This window comes from Pelmatolapia mariae, linkage group LG4 (assembly GCF_036321145.2).
Source record: "Pelmatolapia mariae isolate MD_Pm_ZW linkage group LG4, Pm_UMD_F_2, whole genome shotgun sequence".
NCBI classification, from domain to species: domain Eukaryota; kingdom Metazoa; phylum Chordata; class Actinopteri; order Cichliformes; family Cichlidae; genus Pelmatolapia; species Pelmatolapia mariae.
This window is the reverse complement of record NC_086230.1, coordinates 986,209-1,006,285: the sequence shown is the minus strand read 5'-3', so window position 1 is coordinate 1,006,285 and position 20,077 is coordinate 986,209. Positions and strand designations below refer to the sequence as shown.

General features: G+C 41.7%; 1 protein-coding gene and 2 long non-coding RNA genes across 4 annotated transcripts; 1 reads left to right on the top strand and 2 right to left on the bottom strand.

Moving 5' to 3' along the window:
* Positions 1-12: 12 nt before the first annotated feature.
* Positions 13-1,777, bottom strand: LOC135932817 (uncharacterized). Its single transcript, XR_010573647.1, has 5 exons — positions 1,722-1,777; positions 1,457-1,608; positions 1,308-1,340; positions 819-1,003; positions 13-360 (listed from the first exon to the last, which is right to left on the bottom strand). It is a non-coding gene; the product is annotated as an uncharacterized LOC135932817 (long non-coding RNA).
* A 350-nt stretch (positions 1,778-2,127) lies between these two features.
* LOC134625765 (uncharacterized) lies at positions 2,128-4,279 on the bottom strand. Its single transcript, XR_010093756.1, has 3 exons — positions 3,761-4,279; positions 2,901-2,992; positions 2,128-2,233 (listed from the first exon to the last, which is right to left on the bottom strand). It is a non-coding gene; the product is annotated as an uncharacterized LOC134625765 (long non-coding RNA).
* Positions 4,280-4,447: 168 nt separating this feature from the next.
* Positions 4,448-13,869, top strand: rogdi (rogdi atypical leucine zipper). 2 transcript variants are annotated; one of them, XM_063471033.1, is made up of 12 exons: positions 4,448-4,557; positions 4,767-4,939; positions 6,404-6,475; positions 6,799-6,881; positions 7,062-7,119; positions 7,203-7,283; positions 8,711-8,806; positions 8,884-8,982; positions 9,896-10,009; positions 10,095-10,144; positions 10,526-10,652; positions 12,039-13,869. In XM_063471033.1, the coding sequence occupies exons 2-12, from the start codon at positions 4,865-4,867 to the stop codon at positions 12,078-12,080; spliced, it is 897 nt and encodes a 298-aa protein (XP_063327103.1). In that variant the 5' UTR covers positions 4,448-4,557; positions 4,767-4,864; the 3' UTR covers positions 12,081-13,869. The 2 variants fall into 2 exon arrangements, with proteins under 2 accessions (XP_063327103.1, XP_063327104.1); XM_063471034.1 differs by lacking the exon at positions 4,448-4,557 and having other exon boundaries at positions 4,720-4,939; positions 7,065-7,119.
* The last annotated feature ends 6,208 nt before the right edge of the window (positions 13,870-20,077 follow it).

The following is a 20,077-nucleotide window of genomic DNA, read 5'->3' as shown; positions in this document are numbered from 1 at the left end:
ATATTTTCTAACACTGTTGACATTGAAACAATGTCAGATTCTGATATTGAAACACTGTTGAGATATGGTGTTGATTTTCCACCTCATTCGCACAGTTGCTTTTTATTGAAAAAAAACAAAAAACCAAAAAAGGTCAATAGACATGTATCATTTGCAAAATACTTTATTAAAAGACAAAGTTTCCTATTTACATTTCTATGTTTCACGTCACTTTTTATTATTTACTCCGGGATGGGGATGGATGATGTGCGTCCTGCGCGCCACCCGTACGATCTGGAGCATATCTGAGCCATTTCTGGACTGCTTGAGCAAAGACCAACTCAGACATAGAGTTCGCCCCTACCTGCTGCGCCAGGCCATCTAGGACAAAAAATAGACACACACACAAAAAAAGGGAATTAGAGCACATGAATAAGCTCTTGTTAATTGTCTTCAGCAGGGAGAAAGTATGTAAACTCCTAGGCTGATAAACATGAAAGTCACCAGGCGGAAATCAGCAAACTGCCACATTTGATTCCCAAAGAGCTATAAGCTGAAAATGTGATATGTCTTAGCATGGTGTGCCGTGTATCCTTTAAAAAAAAAAAGAAAACATGGGGTCCTCGGGCTGTACAAAGTGTACAACCCGAGGACAAAACAAGCCGAAGACCAAAGACTCCATCTCCAGATTAACCGGACATGAAAGTCTTGTTATTAAGAAAGACAAAGTAATATAGCAAAAAACAGACATAGGAAATGTGAAATGCACCCAGCACATCAATTGATCCCTTTATTGTTCACTTTAGGCTCATAAAACTACAATAAATGTTAAAACTTACCAAATATGCATCTGCACGGCGCTGTGTCTTTAAATGCCCTTTTCTGCTTTGTCTGGTCCTTGGTATTTTTTCCCCTGTCCAGTTGAGTACAGAGGCCAGCTCCTTTGTAATGGCATAAACCATTACACGGCGGACTCGCACCTCCAGTGTGGTCCAGCAGCACCAATCAATGCAAAGCGTCTCACCTATAGACACATTTTATGAGATGGAATTAGCGAGTCTCATGTCTTAAATGTGTATGCAAGTGCTTGTGTGTTTACTTCATGTAATTGATGATAGAAACATGTCATTTAGTTTTCCCTAAAGCCTGATTTTCAAGTCATACAAAGAATAAACCAAAGTATTGGCAGTACAATGTATTTCTATTCCCTTTTGTTGGATATTCATTTGTTAGTTCTTGTAACTGCTAAAAGTGTTTACTAGTTTTTGCCTGTCACATATATTTGTTATACCATGTAAACTGTGAAATTCCAAGATTTTCAAACTTGCCTTGTAATAGTGGCCTCACAGAGTCTCTGGAATCTACAGAAAAAAAAAATCACAACAAGATGACATTCAGGAGTATAAACTGGTTTTTTTTTTTAGATAAGAGTACAATGACATTGTGATGCAGCTTTAAAGCTTTTTTAAAAGCATACCATCTATAGGGAAGACATCAGACTCTGCATGCTGGCGAGATCGCAAAGCTGTGTCGGTTTGTGCCGGAGTGGCGAAAGGTGCCGGAAGCTGGGTGGGGCATTATGATGGTTGCTATCAGTGGGCTGGGGGGCAGACTGCGGAGTGATGAGGGCTGTTTAGAAAAAGATAATTTTTTAAGTATTTAAGAATACAGACAACTTGTCAAAAAAGTTTCCTCGTGTCAGACACAGATATGTACACAGACACTAGACAGTATTTTATTACCTGGTATTTTCACTCGAGGGGCCTGGGGAAACCGTTTTTTTGTAGGCTGCTCATCCTCTGAGTCCGTATATGTGTACAGGGGATTTGGTCTAAAGAAAATAAATTAAAAACGGTCTTAAGTAATTGTAAATATGCTTTTGGCATATTGTTTCCTAAAGTTAGTTTGATTTCTAACAACACACACAGGAAACAGAGACGTGCAAGAAGGTACAGTATACAATGAATTTTTGAAGTGCACAAGTGTACACGGCTTTGCATTTTTAAAAAGTTTAAAAACTTCCACTTTTTGGACTATATTATGTGGTGATATTGCAGTATGCAAGCACCACAGATATGTATAAAAGACAAGATCATAAATTCTTAACAATCAAAGATATGTTTGTGAATATAAAGGTTTTACTTGTGCTTTCTTTTAAGACTGGTCTGGGTTTCTTCTTCGGACTGAAGGTCAGACGTATCACAGCGTTCACGTGGATATCTCTGAAGACTGCGTTCTGCTTCGTGAAATGTGCCTGGAAATACAAACACAATGTACGGCCAGACATACATTACGTGTGGACAAAAGGTGCAAACGCATAGAAAAATCAGCGGTTTCAAAAATACGCTGGTACGTGTGGACGTAGCCTTATTCATTATTCAAGGCACAAACGGAAAGTCATGTACGCGTGCAACTTAAAGTTAGGTGAGCGTGCAACGTACAGTCACGTGGGCATGCTGCGTGAGCTTTCAAACTGAGTCTAAAGTTTTCGTGTGCGCATTGAAGCGAGTGCTCTCCAATCATCAAAAGTAACAAAGTCATTGAACACGTTTATACAGTTAACTTTACGTTTATCAATCATATATCACAGATTTAGAATTTTTTGTAGTACTAAGCAACTACAGAGCGAAAGTCTGGGTCAAGCGCCGAGGCGACGGCAAGAACAAAGGAAACCTCGAAGCGTTAAAGCTAGCTTTGTAAGGGAATATAACGAAGAAATTATGAAACAAAAATGTTTTCTTTGTTGATATACTTTGTTCGCAGTGCAATTTATTTGTTGCCGGATTGTAAGAAGTAGACACAATTTAAATAACAGTAAAAAAAACTCGTTAATGTACAACATTAACGAGTTTTTTTTTTTAATGTTATTCAAATGCAAACATGGAAATACCGAGTAGGAAATAAAAATCATTCATTCTTACCTTATACTAATCATGGTGTAGGCCAGTGCAGTGCATGAACTGATGCCTTCTCCGGTCAATTCCGCTGAGAGTAAATCAAATGTCCCGCTCTACTGTAGAAGACAATGAATACCGGGGGAGGGGGGGGGGGGTGTACCAATGTGAGAGGGGTGCTGCGGAATAGTCCAAGTGATCGCTGCTTTAATTTCCCGGTCAACTATACATAAATTGCACGTAGACACGATTTTTTTAAGCTGGTGAACTAGACCAAGTCATTGATAACAAATGAACAATAAATCTACTTTCTCTGGTACTTTATACCCGATCAGTTGCAATGCAATTTAATGCTCAACTACAAATCGATGGTTTTTGATGGTGACCGGAGCCGAATGATCGTCAACTATAAATAGACGTTTTCTCGATGTTGTTGTTGTCACCTGGTCGACTATAAATAGATCAAATATCAATGACAAAAAAACAACGGTGAATCAACATCGTTACAACGTCTCTATAGTAAGACCGTCGGTTTACCACAGTATTTCAATGTTGTTACAACATTGGCATTTCAACCCCGACCATATACGACGGTTCGGATGAAAAATCAACATAGATTCAATGTCGTCTTGCTATCTGGGAGGTTTGCAGTTTATACGAGGATGTTGAAACTAGTTGAAGACTAACATCTAACCGACAACAGCATTAGACGAGTAGAGCAGCCACTTTAAGCATTCAAATTACTGACTGTTAGAAAAGCACTTTCTGCTAAACGATCGACGTTCTCACTTGGATTCATTCATTCATTTCATTCTATCTTCTTGAAAAGGTGTTTTATTTTTTTCCTGCTTCTCGGTCTCTAATTCAAGAATAAATGCTTTACTCACCTTTGACTTAAACACTGTGAATGACCTTCACACAGTCTAACTATTGCTCACTTAAATGGCACAGTCTGGCATCTTTGGATCCTGGTTGGAGCGATTCGCGACTGTATTTTCTATGGAAACTTGTTTGTCCTCAAGCTAGTTTGTTAAATCCGCTGACATCCCTGACCATCAGTCCGCTTAGCCTGCTCTATCTGAAAATAACCTTGAAATAAATGTGCCATCAAGATCACAGCGACTTGTATGAATGTGTACGCAAGACATGTGAAGGAGGCAGGTGAGCCTCGCAGGTGATGCTAATCCTCCAAGAAGTGTGAATGCAAAACAAACGTCCCCTCGCTCTTACATAAAATCTCAGTGCAGTGATCACTGATCACTAAAGAAGACAGGAACTCTGTCCACACATGCCAATCGCACGGGTCACATGACCCACACACGTTGGAATTCCCTGTGACCTCCTCCCGACTCAACTCTCAGGACTAGGAATGTCGCCGCATTGACACTACCTACGTCAAGTCCAGTTTGACCAACTGTGAGACGTGGGCTGCGTAACGGCTCTGAAAACGCCAAGCGGAAGTTCTTAAGCCAGATATGGATTGGTGGGCGGCGCCACTACGCCAGAGCCGCTGGATGGGAGGGCTCCGCACTAAACATGTGACTAATTTGATGCTGCATTCAGGTGGTTGTTATAAATAATACAAATGTAGCTTCATTTTCTCGTGGCGTAACTAATCAAACTAAATGCAGCAGCCGGAAACTAAAGAGGAGAAACATCATCTGTGTGTAACGACAGCACACAGGTACGTAGGTAGAATAAAGACTATATGAACTGCAATAGTGAACGTGGAGAATATAACGTCTGACTCACATGATTACAGGCCGGATAATAAACTATTGCAGTGACGGAACATCGTGCCGTGGTCGCTTTTGTTTTGTTTTTTATTTGTATTTTCAACTTCTCGCCGTTTCTTTGGGTGCTCAACTTAACTTAACTTGTATCCGACGTCAGTGAAGGCAACAGAGCTTCCAAAGGCTACCGTGAGACGGCTTCATCCCGAGCGAAACAGAGGCCGGTGTTTGGGGATTTGTTTTTGGTGCCAGGACAAAATGCTGAACCCGCAGAGGTCTCTGTCGGAGCTGCCGAAGACGTCGACGGCCAGTCAGGTGGAGCGCGTTGTGCTGGTAAGCTGTTCAGCCGTCACGTATATTGCACCACTGCTATTAGACTAGCAAACACAGCGCTGTGTGACTGAATGGCTGGTGGTGCTTCCCACTGACTCGTCTGTTATTGCACAGAGCTGCCCACGGTAGCTGTTAGCCCCGAGCCTGCAGCCCGAGCTCGCGCTGTCATGTTATTATGACATTGTGGTTGACGGTCAGTGGGCCCATGGCAACGGCTCACTGACCGTCACCGTGAGACCGTTACCGACAGGTGAGCCCGAGCCTTCTGTTTACTGCTGACTACCGATGACAAACTGGACCTAAACGTTTTCCCTGGTCTTCCTCGCTGCAGGGCGGGGGTCATACTGTTAAACATGGCATCACCACACGTGTAAATGTCACTGTCAGCACAGAGTGTATCTCTACGACAGCAGGAGGGAACGATCTAATATGGCTGTGAACAGATCCAGCCATGTACTGGTAAAACCGTCTGCTTGCCAGTAACAACCAATCACAAGTAAGCTCGCTGGAGCTCCCAGTGTCACAGCTGGCTGATGGTCCACAGCTGGTTTCGAGGCTCAGACCTGGCCTGTCCTTCAGTAATGACACGCACACAGGAACGTCTGCATCCATGTCCAAAGTCTGAGCTGGAGACACGGGGCAGTAACATCACAGCTAATAATGTCAACACTTTTCATTTTTGTGAAAGAACATTAGCAGTGTGGTTTTTCTGCTTTCATGCACACCAGTATGGTGTAAGGTCTAAGTGTAGCGAGCCTCTGCACTGAGCCCCCACTGTGGATACGCGACACATTACCACTGCTGCTTAGTTCCACGTCACAGCCTGTTGGTATCATTAGTGTCCAGGATCAGACCGTTTTAAGTGGCTGAATCTGGACCATGAAACAATGGTCTGTGTGGGGACGTTAAAGAAACAACGGCTCGTTGGCAGGACGGGTTGTCCCCTTGTAGACCGGTGCTTCCCCCAGTGTGGCACACCCCATCATTTGTTCTAGGGTTCCCTGTGTTCATGTGGATGTTACACTGACATTAATGACACTGCTAGCCAGTTAGCTTTGTGCCTCTGAAAATGCAGGACTGTATAAAATGGGCGTAAATATTTCATTCAAACCCTTGAAGTGCTCAATTTCAGTCTCACATTATTTGAAAGAGGTGAGACTACAAAAAGGTCAAATAACAGACCTGACCAGACGACTGCCTGTGTTGCAGCAGAAATCTTGCATAGGGTCAATCAGTCTAATCATATGAAGTCAAAATACAAGTTTATGGATATTGGACACAATGTTGCAAATTATTGGGTAATCATGTAAATTACTGACATATGAGTAATTTGAAGTCTCGTCCGGTATAGTTATTGATATGTATTATTGATTAATAATAGTAATCTGTACGCGTGCAGGGCGAGCTGCTGGTCTGTTATCTTTGTCTTTCACTAACAGTAAACTGGTTTACTGTGTTTGGCAGGAGGAGGAGTTCAACTGGCTGCTTAAAGAAGAAGTGCACGCTGTCTTAAAGCAGCTCCAAGATGTTCTCAAGGTAAACGATGAGCTTTCATGTGTTAGAAATAGTTGCATAATTACGTGGCTGAAATGATACATATTATTGAGTTTTACCCATGGAGCTCTTTGCTGGTCACAGGAAGTCTTTGCCAGGCTGTTAGAGTGACAGCATCTGGCAGGTCACTGTGACAGAGCGCTGTTGTTTTAACTGAAAGGCTGATCAAACACAAGTGTCCTCAGCACAGGGACCATAAATACACACAGTCCTCACAGGACTCTACAGCAGAGCAATAAGAAGCTCTCAGGTTGTTTCAGCACGTGTTCTGACTGAAGAAGTCTCTGCTGTGTTCTTGTCACCAGGAGGCATCCAGACGTTTCTCCATGCCGACACCAGGCTTTGAAAATCAGCTTAAACAGGAGAACTTCATCCTTGGCAGCTCAACGTAAATGCAGCTCACACTGCCGTACTGTTACTGTGGTAATCATTTGTGACATGAGCGGACTCTGCACGTTACATGTAACGCTGTCGGCATTATACGTGTTAGGGTCACCTTTCAGATCCACTTCCTTCTGTATTTGTTGTTCTGTGATGATTCCAAAGGTTAAAATGTGACTTTTTTCAGCAGCATGGATCAAGTGAAGGGCGTGCTGACTCTGCAGGGGGAAGTGCTGACTCAGGCTGTGAGTTTATGACGTTCTCACAAAGGCTTTTAAAGACACTGCTTTAGGCTGAGCATCTTTAATGTTTGACTCTGTCTCAACAGGATATCAACCTGAAGGTTGCAAAGAGCAGCCAAGTGTTGCACTTCCAGTTTAGAGAAGACAAGCAGTGGAAACTGCAACAGGTATAGAAAACAGAGCTACACTTAATAAAACACGTAGCTGCTACTCTGACTTTACAGCTACAGAAGTTTAAGGATGAAACATTAGAAAACAATGAGGAAGAAGACAACTCTTCAGCTCCGCGGTATAACGCTCACCATAAAGCAGCTAACGTGCAGGCTGCAGAGGCAGTGCACCGACGTGGTTCACACAGAGCAAAGCAGCAATCTCTTACTGTTTGTCAGGGTCCTTTTCAGGAGTGGAGCCAGGCTGAGTCAGAGCTATGTTAAGTCAAATATTAACTACCAATGAAACCAGTCTCACAGTGTTAACACAATCACTGTAATATTTGTGTGGGCCCAAAAGCCAAATCGTACAGCAGCAGAGTTACAGCTGCTGTACAGAGTACAGCCCTCTGTTAGCACACGTGTAGTGTGACATCACATAAGTATTACCTGATGCATCCATATAATTATAAGACTGTCAACATGTGTCAGTGTGGTCCAGCTCAGAGGGGCGGGGTCTCTAACCAGGTGGGCCTGACCACATCACAACCAGCGAGCTTCTAACGTTCCTTTGAATTGAATCAACACTTTGCATTAATTATACCAAACACAATTTGACCTTCATAGTATTATGAAAAACATTACTGAGCCCAAAGCAGCCGAGTACTGTTAATGCAGTCAGCCATCACTGCCAGGTGTGGGTGAAGGCAGACACATGCAGCAGCATTTGTTCACGTCTCTGTATACTTTGGAAATGTGACACTGGTCACAGATATTTGTTGTTCTCGTGTTAGGGACATGTTATGCCATGAGCTGAAAATAAAGCAGCAGATTTGTTTTACATGTCTGATATTTGGTAAGATCCAGGGGTGGACAACAAAGTGTTAACAGGATGTTTCCAAACGGTGGATCCAGTTCTCTTCTCTACAGTGGAAAATGTTTTTCCCACAGCCAAAGCATCAGTGATAGGCTGTAAACACTAAGTTTGTCTTAATATCTGAGCTCTGCAGTGATGGAAAGACCACAAGCAGCAGCACATTTTTTTTGTATTTAGGAATAATAGCTTTGTCATTGTGAGGCTGTGAGAATTCAAACTGTATTTATTTATTGAAATTCTCTGTACAGAGTCCACCTGTTAGTCCTGTTTTAATTTGCATGATTATGTTGTGAAACAGAAGATTGCTCGTCTCTATAGTAGCTCATGGAAAAACCAAACTGTTAAACATGTTCACAGTGTAAAGCTTTACTTATAATCCGTATGAGTAGCTGTACCTGATGACTTACAGATGAAGATCTGTAAGTCATCAGGTAGTCTAGTCCAGACCACCTAGCTTTTAAAAGTGAATGCAATGAACCCGAGAGGTGATACTGGACAATTTTATTTATGAACTTGTGTTAACATATAACCCCACCCTTCACTGGTCTTCGTTTCTGTGACCCATCAGATCCAAGATGCCAGGAACCACGTGAACCAGGCTCTGCAGCTGCTGAGCAGCCGTGACGAGAGCTACCACTTCAAGTCTGGGGCTGAGGTTAACAAGGTGTGTGCCTGTTAGCACAGAGCTGCCACTCTCCTGGTGCTGCTGATACTAACATCAGGTTTGTGTTCATGCTGCAGCTCATGGATGGAGTGATGCTGCAGCTTACACGAGCTCGAAACCGCCTCACTACCCCAGCCTCCATGACGCTGCCTGAGCTGGCTGCCAGCGGTTTGATGGTATACACGCTGCACTCAGTGATCTTACTAAAGAATAACTGTCTTTGTAAAGATGCAGGTTTTAAAGAAAACATTTTGAGGATATATGACAGCAAGTTTAGTCAAATTAGGTTCCTCGTGAGAGCAGGGTTTCTGAGGAAGCTGTGTCCTCCTGTAGGTCAGTGCAGTGTAAACTGTTCCAGTGCAGTCCCTCTGACTCTGGTGGGAGGCTCCCGCTGACAGACGAGGGTGATCTATGGCATCAAAAGCAGTGCTAAAGTGGAACAGTCGGAGTCAGTAATAGTTAGGAGGTCCTTTAAAACTGTAAAAAGCCCAGTCTCAGTGCTGGGCTCTAAATCCACAACTGTTCAGTGAAACCAGCACCCGCAGTCTGGGTTGGCGTTGACTAACCTCAGTCGAGACTCACAGGATCAGAGATGAACTCGGTTAAATTTTAGTGGCCGAAGCCTCAGGTAACCTGTAGGAGCTGTTTATACCTTTGCTGTTCACAAAAGGATTGTCCACACTTGTGTAATGCAGGATATGTTATTAAAGCCATTTGGCAGTAGCACAGCCACATCAATTATTACTCATTAGATTGTTACCCAATGAACCTGCTCTGAGCCCATGCTGACCTTGTTCTGATGTTAGAGGAGAAAGGTTGGAGAAGCACTCATCGATGTGGTGTGGGTGGAAATAAACTCCACCAGGGCAGAAATACACCAAACCAATCTGCAGGTTGTTCATGGCTCTTGATGATGAATTTTAAAGCAGGACTTGATGAACTCTGAGTGTGCTACCTCAGTAAAGTCACTGCAGAGAAAACCCAGCAGAGTAATACTGATGACAGGTTAAACCATCCTGTGATGTTTGAGGGTTAAGATCAAACGTCAGCCTGACTGTTTCACACCAGCCTCTCTTGTTTGATCACCAGAAAATGTTCTCTCCTCCCATACCCGGGGATGTCATGGTCAACTTTTACATCAACTTAAGCAAACTGTGTCTGACTGTGTACCAGCTCCACGTGCTGCCTCCTAACACCACCAAGGTGAGACACTGTGACACCATGCACCTGTCTGTGGAGCCACACTCTGTCATGTGACCAGTGTTTGTGATCCTTCTCATATCTGCAGAATTTCAAGCCTGCTGGAAGCTCAGTGTTGCACAGCCCTGGAGCAATGTTGTAAGTCCTTCAGTCCTTTGATGAAACTTAAATATGTTGTAGGAAGGTGAAACGTGCTCAGTGGCTTTACACAAAGAGCCATCAGTGTCATTGGAACTATTTATATACATGCTTATTATTAGAAAACTACATATTTTCATTACCAGATGATGCACCTGTTGTGTAATATTACTAAAACCTGGCTCTATAAGTAATATTTAAGTATTACTGTGGCCAAATGGCCTCTTACTCAACAGCTGGGATAGGCTCCTGCCCCCACGATGCTGGCTTGGATGGTGGATGGAAATTGTGATTTACTATATAGTTACTGGTAACACACAGTAGTGCTAAAGTGTACATGGTGGACTGTATTTAAGTTCTCTTTACATTTTGCTAACACAGTGAGCTCAACAACAACCGGTTTGAGGTGAGCCATGTTCACAAAGTTGAGTGTGTGGTGCCTTGGCTGAGTGACACGCTGGTGTTCTTCACCATATCCCTGCAGCTCTGTCAGCAGCTGAAGGACAAGGTCAGTCCCTCCAAACACTCCCATACATTATTAGTCATGACGTGAGAGATGTGGAGGAAATTTTGGAGCATTCATTCTGGGAGTACATACTGTCTGTTTGGCAGTGTTGGGAAGGTTACTTTTAAAATGTATTCCACTACAGTACTACATGAATGTCCTATTGCTGTGTGATTTATTACTATTACTGAAGGTTACTCTCCATACCAATACCAACTATGTTTAAATCTTAATATAAATGAGTAACAGTAGGTGGACATTAGGTAAGGCTGCACTTTTTGCAGCGATCTCGTATAGAAAACTATTCCGCGCGTATATAAAACAGGTCCGCGGCTCCGAACCGTAGTAAAGGGACCTCTGGCTAATACGTCGGGTTCGTGTCGGGCTCGTAGCTGAAAACTAGCTTTACTTTGTTGTGTGGGTCAAGAGACAGAGAGAGGCGTTGAAAGGCTGCTCCAACGGAACTTATTGTTTCGGAGGAAAACACAAACACAGTGTACAGTCGAGTCTTAATAGCTTACTTACAACTGGGCTCGTCAGGCACTCTTCTTGGCTGCAGTGGTTATTATTATATTTACATGCTTCCAGCTCCCGTTTCTGCTTGGTGACAACTTCTACTGTAACACCTGTACTGATTTTTCTGTGCCAACATGAGACAAATGTGACTAAAAATGTTCAAACATGTAAATGAAATATGAATATTTACTCTGAAAACTGAATTAAAAGCTAAAAGTGAAATAAAAACAGAAACTAATTAGAAAATATGAACTTTTAATAACACCACCATTCAGTGTAAAGAGGGTTACCCTAACCCCTGATGCTGATGGTTCTGGAGCTTTAATGGGGGGTGGGGGGTCTTTTTTGTCACGCTTAAATGTTTCAGATCAAACATACAAAAAGTCAATTATACAGAATCTAAAATGATGAAGGGGACAAACACGTCTCCACACCACTGTGTAACTAACCTGGGGTGAACTAAGACGTTAGCCAGGGTCATGTGACAGCTTTATGATTGCAGTTAGGTTTGGCAACGTTGGATAACAAAGAATCTGGGTTTGTTTCATTTACTTTGTAGAACCATCCTTGAATCCCAGGTTTGTGTCTTTGCTGTGGGAACAGATTAGGATCAAAGACCTCTGGGATAACTGCTCTGGGTTAAACGATCTCCCTCCTGAAGGCCGTAAACACAGCACAGTTTGCCTAAACGTGTTTCTACAGTGGCTTGAAGTATTTGGACCCTTTGGCAGTTTGTTTTATAAAGTGACTTTTCCTATTGGTCTAGACAGTTCTTTGTTTTTCAACATTAAATCTGTTACAGTGGCCAGAAAGTGAAAGGAAGTGAAAACTGTTTAATCTTTGACTAAATCCCAGCTGCTTCCTTCCCTGCAGATATCGGTTTTCTCCAGTTTCTGGAACTACAGACCTTTTTAATCCTGCAGCCCGTCATCCTCCAGGCTCCGCTCGGACTCAAACTTAGCACTCTGTTGTAAAGGAAGTGTTCATTATTTTAGGTATTTGAAATGCAGTGTGATGTCAGAGCGCTAAAGCTCCGCCCCCAGTGATGTTAGCCCAGATAGCTGACAGTCCTGTCAGTGCGTCTCAGTACTGACGTGTGGATTCATATCATTTGGTTCACTTTAATAGAATTATTTGTTACCCACACTCACATTCCTAATTGTATTTATTGAGTTGTTTTGTAGAACACTAATTTTGTACTTCAAGTAATTCATCTTTTCTTGTACTTGCTCTGTCGCAGCATTCTTACATGGTGATCGCTTTGAACGTTTCCTCATAGTAAAGTCCTGCTTTACTACTGTAGTACTGGTACTGTAGTACTGTAGTACTGGTACACAGGTGGATACCACAAGCCTGTGACTGTGCTGTAAAATGCTCAGAGTAAAACAGTCTAAATAATGCCACTAACAGCGTCATATATTCACTCTGCTGCATAATATTAACCTCACACGTGCAGCAGTAATGCTGTGTAACATTGCCTGTGCGTTACTGTTATGACGCACATGGAAAAGGCAGTTTTAGTGGCAGCCAAGCACATCATTTGGAGTGGGAACATGAGGAGGAGGAATCTGTGATGAAGGTAACAATAGTTTTCTGTATTTTTGATGGAACTAAGAAAGTAAACAAAGGAGAAAGGTCTTTGAAGAAGCTCCTGTTCTGTTTCTCCTGCCGTAGCACCTTTTTAATCTTCCCACAAGAAACAAACCACTCCACAGTTCATACCAACAAACCTGCTCCACAGTGCGTCGAGGACAGGGCTCTGCCTCTGGAGGCTGTCATCACTGTAGCAGGACCAGGTCATTTGGGGTGTAATGAGTTGCAGTTTGGACATAGATGTCAGCTGTTCAGCTCATTTTACCTGTCACTAGCTGATTGGTTGATCTGTGTATGTAGATACTGAGATGCCTGAAATGCTTCTTCACAGATCTGAGCGCTCTAATTTATCTTGTTTCCAGTTTTATATGGTGCACAATCAATAGAGGAAGTGTTTCTCTAGCTCTAGTACAACCTCTTCCTCCGACGAATTATTTCCCTCATTCAGTATGTGGGTGTGTGTGACACAGTACAGTAAGAATCAAACATTGTTGTAATGGGTAAAATATCTGTTAGGAGTAATATCAAGGATATGCCACAGTCTCCCCCTGTGGTCTGCTTTAGAGAGAACCATGCACGGCGTATATTTGCATGTGTCATGGCGCTCCTCCAGTCTCGTTTTGTTCAGATTGTCGTGCACAGTCCTGATGTGCTGGGTTTGTAGAAAGCTGCACACCGTCCTGAGCTCAGTACAGATGGCAGCACGTTTGTTTCAGAACAGCAGAAGCTGTAAGAAAAGAACCTGACGAGCAGGATGACCATAAACACATTTGTTGTGCAAACTGATAAACATGAACACAAACATGGCACCCGCTGGAGCAGGGCCCTTTATCCCCTTCATCTCACATTCCCTGTTTGGTACTACATGAATTTATTTAAATAAGCTACATGTGACATCATCTGTTGCTGTTTGTATTCGTTTTGTCTCGTGTTGATTTTCTTTGAACCAAATACTATTGTAGACATGAACAAATGACTTCATTCCACTAAGTATTAATGTATTTAAAAGCCTGTCATGTAAAATGTGGAATGTGTGCAATTAAACTTTTGTCCTGTTGAACTCTCTCTTTGGTGATCTGAAGATACATGTAATAAAAAAGTCATCACTAAACTTCACATTTGTATTATTGTAAATGCAGTGCCATGTTGTATATTTGTCACATTTCAGATTGTCAGATACATTTTAATATTAGACAAAGATTCATGCAAAATTCATTTTTGTAATGATTTCATATATTAGGGTGGAAAGAGATCCAAACCTACCTGGCCCGGTCTTTGTTTGTTTGGGTTTTTTGTGGTAACACCAGCTGCACCTGATTTGCAATCAAAATTCTGAAAGACATCTCCAACCATCAGTTTGTTCCATGAAGCTCATGTTCATGTACTTGGGTTATACTGCAGCACAGTGAGATGAAACACACCAGGACGTTTACTTCTGAAAGGCTCAAAAAAGACGAGATGATATTGGAGTTGCGTAGTCAAAGTCCATTTGTGATGCCTTGTCATTCCCAAGAATAAATGCTGAGGGAAGCAACAATGGTTGCTGACCAGGAAAAAAACAAAACAAACTGAGCAACTTGTGTAAATCAAGGTAAAAAAAAAAAAAAAAACAGTTTCCCCTCCTCGTCAACACTGACAAACCATCTTCTGCAGATCAGCAATCAAGGTTTGCAGAATGATTTGACCAATGGCTCAGACAGTTCAGAGCAGACGACATTCATACAGTCTCTGAGGTCATAGTGCTGCCAGGACTGCCCTTGACCACCAGGACTGTCAGTGTCAGCAACCTGTGCACTAGAACACGACCATGAGGAAGACCTTGATATAGTTTGGGGCACCATCTTTCTCACTAGAATAAACAAGACTTGTCATCACTGCAGTCTCAATACTGAGAGATATTGAGATGAGATACTGCAACCACTGGCACTCCCATATTTCCATATTCTGAGACCGAACTCTATATTTCTCGTTCCCATAGAGCAGGATTTATCAGAGCTTACCTCCAAAATATGGGAATGGACAGGATGGACTGGCCTGTCTGCGGTCCTCACACTTGCTTCAGATGTTATCAGTCCATTCATTGGACATTATTGGTTGTAATCAGCCCCACAGATAGGAGCCAGGAGAGGCCCTCTACCCCTGCTAATCGCTCAGGTTTGTTATCCATTCACACGGAGGGCCACAGAGAAAAGGATGGGAACAGTCCAAAATCCATTTTCCTGACTTCCTGCAAATAAGGCAGTGCTACCAGGTAAAAGGATTGAAATGGACAGCAGTGATTTTAATAAATGAGTGAGTTAATGTGGTGTTGATATACCAGCTTCGACATGTATTTGTAGACATTATGTTTTCCACTGTCTTTGTGATGCTAGCTTAAAGTTACTGTAAAAGGTTCATGTATACTGTACTAAAGTGGTTCCCATTTAAACTATGTTATGACAGAAGTGTGGCCTTTCAATGCCCTGGTTGTCTTTCTAACTACAAATGCTTATTTCTTGAGTTGGTACGTCTTCCTCTTGGCTATAGCATTCTATTGTTTCTATTTCTGTTTTCTCTAACTGTTACTACTATAATGAGGGTCTAACAAACAATTGATCTAATTGATCTCATTATCATTTATTTATTTACAATTAAGTGCTTCCAACTTGTGTTATATTTAACTTCTAGTCACAGTTTATAGGTTGCTCATAGTTTTTTAGCTTCTACTCATGCTTATTATGGCTTCATTTTGTGCTTATGTCATTGCCTAATTTACACAGTTAAATGGTTCTGTATAAGAAATATTCTTGACAAATCTAGAAAACAAACAAGAGGCTTGGTAATGTCAGACATGACATCATCAGCACTTTAAAAGTCAGGAAATGCTGGATGTTTCCTACACCTGACCTACGTTTAGTAGGACGAACTCAGAGCAAAGTAATAATAGTAAGCTTAACCCTTATGTGTTCGTTAAACAAGAAGCAAACATTTAAACCCGAAACGTAATAAAACACTAGATACAACAGATATGACTGTGTACTGCTTTAATCTGCTATTTTTTATTTAACTGCAACATAACACTAAAACATCCCATGTCCCAATTGCCAGTCTTGGTAGCCGGGTTTCGGTCCACTCCTGGCCGCCGCCCGGTTCACATTGCACCCGACCCCTACGGTGCCTCCTGCAGGTGGTGGGCCCATGAAGAGAGAGCTGAGTGTAAAAGCGAAGCTCTCAATTTACCGGTCAATCTACGCCCTTACCCTCACCTATGGTCACGAGCTGTGGGTAGTGACCGAAAGAAGGAGATTGCGAATACAAGCGGCGGAAATGAGCTTCCTCCGAAGGGTGGCTGGTCTCTCCCTTAGAGATAGGGTGAGAAGTTCGACCATTTGGGAGGGACTCAGAGTAGAGCCGCTGCTCCTCCACATCGAAAGGAGCCAGCTGAGGTGGTTCGGGCATCTGCCCCGGGGCAGACCCAGGACACGCTGGAGAGATTATATATCTCGGCTGGCCTGGGAACGCCTTGGTGTTCCCCCGGACAAGCTGGAGGAGGTGGCTGGGGAGAGGGAGGTCTGGGCTTGTCTGCTTGGGCTGCTGCCCCCGCGACCCGGACCCAGATAAGCGGAAAAAAATGGATGGACGGATAACGCTAAAACAAACCCAGGATAGTAAGTGATAATAGGAAATAGACAAATGTAGAGAATAATGTAATGATGAGTGGCTGTAGCTCAGGAGGTAGAGCAGGTCACCTATTGATCGGAAGGTTGGTGGTTCAATCCCTGGCTCCTCCAGTCTGCATGTCAAGTATCCTTGGGCAAGATACTAACCCCAAGTTGCTCTTCAATGCATCCATTGTAGTGTGAATGTAGTTAGAAAGCACTATGTATAGAGAAAGTGCTTGTGAGAATGGGTGTGAATGTGGCATGTTGTATGGAGTGCTTTGAGTACTCTGGGAGAGTAGAAAAGCGCTATATAAGAATCAGAGTATATAACTGCTCACAGACTGGCTGTCAGGAAGCCGTTCTAACGTAAGGAAAACAGAGACACAATGCAGAGCTATGCAAAAGACGTAGACTGAAAATGTGTTTATTGAGCACTGTTCATAGATTAAAATCACAAAGTGTTTCACAATAAAACCTAAAATATTGACATAAAACAATGAAAACATTAATTAAAGCCTGTTTGTATAGAAATGGTGCCTGAGAGACCGATCCCCACGGGGGACCAACAGTAACCTCTGACATGAAGACCTGAGTGCTCGAGATGAAGCATGAGGTTTCAGAGATAAACTGACCAGAGCTTCACCATGTAGAGCTCAAAAAGTTCAAACTGAAATTTTAAAATGAAACCTAAAATTTACTGGCAACCAATGAAGAGAAGCCAAAACTGGAGTAATATGTGGCCTCCTATTGGTGCTGCAGTGTTCTGTCGGAAGGCGATCCAACGCTGATTTGTAGAAACAAGTAAAAAGACCACTGGAGTAATCCAAACGAGAAGAAATAACAGCATGAAGAATCATCTCAGGTTCAGCCTTTGACACCAGCAGTCTGACTTTAGAAATGTTTCTTATGTGATAAAAACAGTTCTGAACCAGTTGTTTGGAGACATTGAACTGTCGCTATGACGCCCAAATTTCTGAGACTCGATTGAACGGAAGAGTCTAAAACACTGATACGCTGCTTGATAACTCCAAATTTGACATATCTGGGTCAAATGATCATCATTATGTATGGAGGTGATTATGACAGTGAGTATCTTCAACCATCTTTAAAAATGGTAGAGGAATGGTTTGGGGCTGCATGTCAGGCAGTGCTGTTGGGAATCTTGTCAAAACTGATGAAATTGTGAAGGGAAAAAGATGCCATCCAAAAGCATGCAGTGGGAAACTATGGAAGATATTACAAGAAAGCTTGATTAGGAGAGTTCAGGCTGCACTGAAGAATAAAAGTGGTGATATCAGCTACTGACTTTCAAGCTTGTTAGAACTGTAAAAACTCAGCTTTCGCCTTTTATACTGTATGTCTCTATGTCTTTGCAGAGATTTCAATAAATCACTGCACCTATTTCCATGTTTCCTGTCAAAATATAAAGAAAAGAAGACTTTTGCTCTGTACTCTGCTTTATTTGAAATGAATGGAAGAACAAAACAAAAATGCTTCCAGTGGAAGGATAGCTTTGACACTGGGAAAATATTTATGGTCTGTATCTGGCTTGCCTGTCCATATCGAGCAAAAACAGTTCTGCATCATACACTCAAGACTCCTGAAATCTTTCTGCATTAGGAAACCTAATCACAGTTTATATACCAGACAAGTCAGTGTCGTTTTTAGTGACAGTAACAGGTTGTTTCACAGCAAACAGCAAAGCAGTTTCTACAGTGAAGTCAGCCATGTTTAGGGAAGGTCCTGTCCCTTCAGACCTCCACATTTTTATTTTCAGTACATCCAAATAAATGCAGTAGGACAGTAATTTATCACTGAAGTCAATCAAAAGCCAACAGATAGTTGGCCTGCTCAAGGAAACGTTACTTTCTGGATTACGTTTCATGCTCGTACTGTGGAGTTATTACTGTGGACCTATTTCACATATGCAGCCCTTGGAGAGTGTCCAGGTACGTTTAAAAAGAGAGTAACAGTAAGACGAAACCAAAACAAGTAAATATAACAACCCACAAATATTGTTTAGGTTGTTATATCTTTACAGAACTATTTTTTACTGAAGAAGTACCCCCTCCCCACAAATTCCAAAACCCCGCATACATTTATTCCACTATCGCTGGAAATCTAGTCAGCATGTAGTGGAACCTGTTTGTTTCGTATCAGACTAAACTAAATGGTTGTTGCAATAAAAATGTGTCTCTGTGTTTATGATACACTGGAGACTCCAGCAATTAAGGATGCTTTCTTATGATAAATAATGGATTTCCTACGGTGGCCCTGAGAGGCCAAATGGACTGCAACTTCAGAAAACACTTGCAAAAAGAAAAATGCTGCAAAAAGAAAAATGCTGCAAAAAGAAATACACCTGCAAAAAGAAAAACACTTGCAAAAAGAAAAATACGGTGGCCCCTAGAGGCAAAGCACTTGCAAACTCCAAAACACTTGCAAACTCCAAAACATAACGGAAGTGCTCCGGGACGCTAGGGGCGGTGTTGAGCTTTTGTTACCTAGTAACTACACAAGCCATGAAGTACCAATGACCGTCGCGCTTCCCAGGTTGCCTAGCAACCATGATACTAACCACTGGAAACGAGTCATACAACTTTGTTTGACAGAAATGAAGGAGAACATATTTTGTTCATTTGTTTGTTTGTTTCTACAAGAGCTTTGTGTGTTTTGATAAGTATCTGAGGCTGAGACCACAGGACAGTAAAACATGATTTTTGGGCTTCATTTCTGTACTGAACAGTCATTTAAGATTAGTTAATAAATAACAATTTGCTAATGTTGTTTATGAGACTAAAGTCATATCACATTGGTAATGTAAATATAATATGGCCAATATAATAGTTATTATATTGATCATTATTAGCTATTGCGGCAGTTAACATGAACTCTGTGTTAAATACTGAGCTTACAGATTCAAGTTGCAGTTATTTATGTCTTATCACCTTAAATCTTCACTCAAAGACAAGTATCTTTGACAGTGCATATATATATATATATATATATATATATATATATATATATACATATATATAGGTGTATCATATATAAGAGACAAATGTTGGTGCTTCAGTATGTTGGCATTACTAAATTTGGCTCAATGCTTACATATGTGTGTAAAAAGCAAATGTATGAACTGTTTCTGATAAAATGAAGAGTAGACTGATATATTAAATATTCCTTTATTGGGTGAGAAAATCAGACCATGTCATAACTGCTTTAAGTCATACAGAATAGATATCAGGGCCTTAAACAGGCTGACTTCTGCTAAATGGGTCATATTGGGCAGAAAGTAAACAAACACATAACATCCTTATAGAATATGATGTAACACTATAGATCAACTTACCTCAGAATATATAAAGCATATAAACAATCACAGCAACATGATGCAACAAACACAGCAGTGCTACTAATCCAAAATACTCAAAGCTTCATAGAACTGAAACAAACATTTATTTTTAGCTCCATTCTGCTGCTGATACATACTTTAGGTTTCTGAACATTAAACTTGTTGCTGCCTTTCATAGTGTGTAACTTGAAGGCCCTGAGTACTTTCTCCCACACTGAAAACACTGGAATGATAACATTATTTGAAAATTACCTAATAAGACTGATTCAGGACAGACATTAGTTATGTTAAACTTTCCTAGCAATCCTTCACAAACAGGGAAC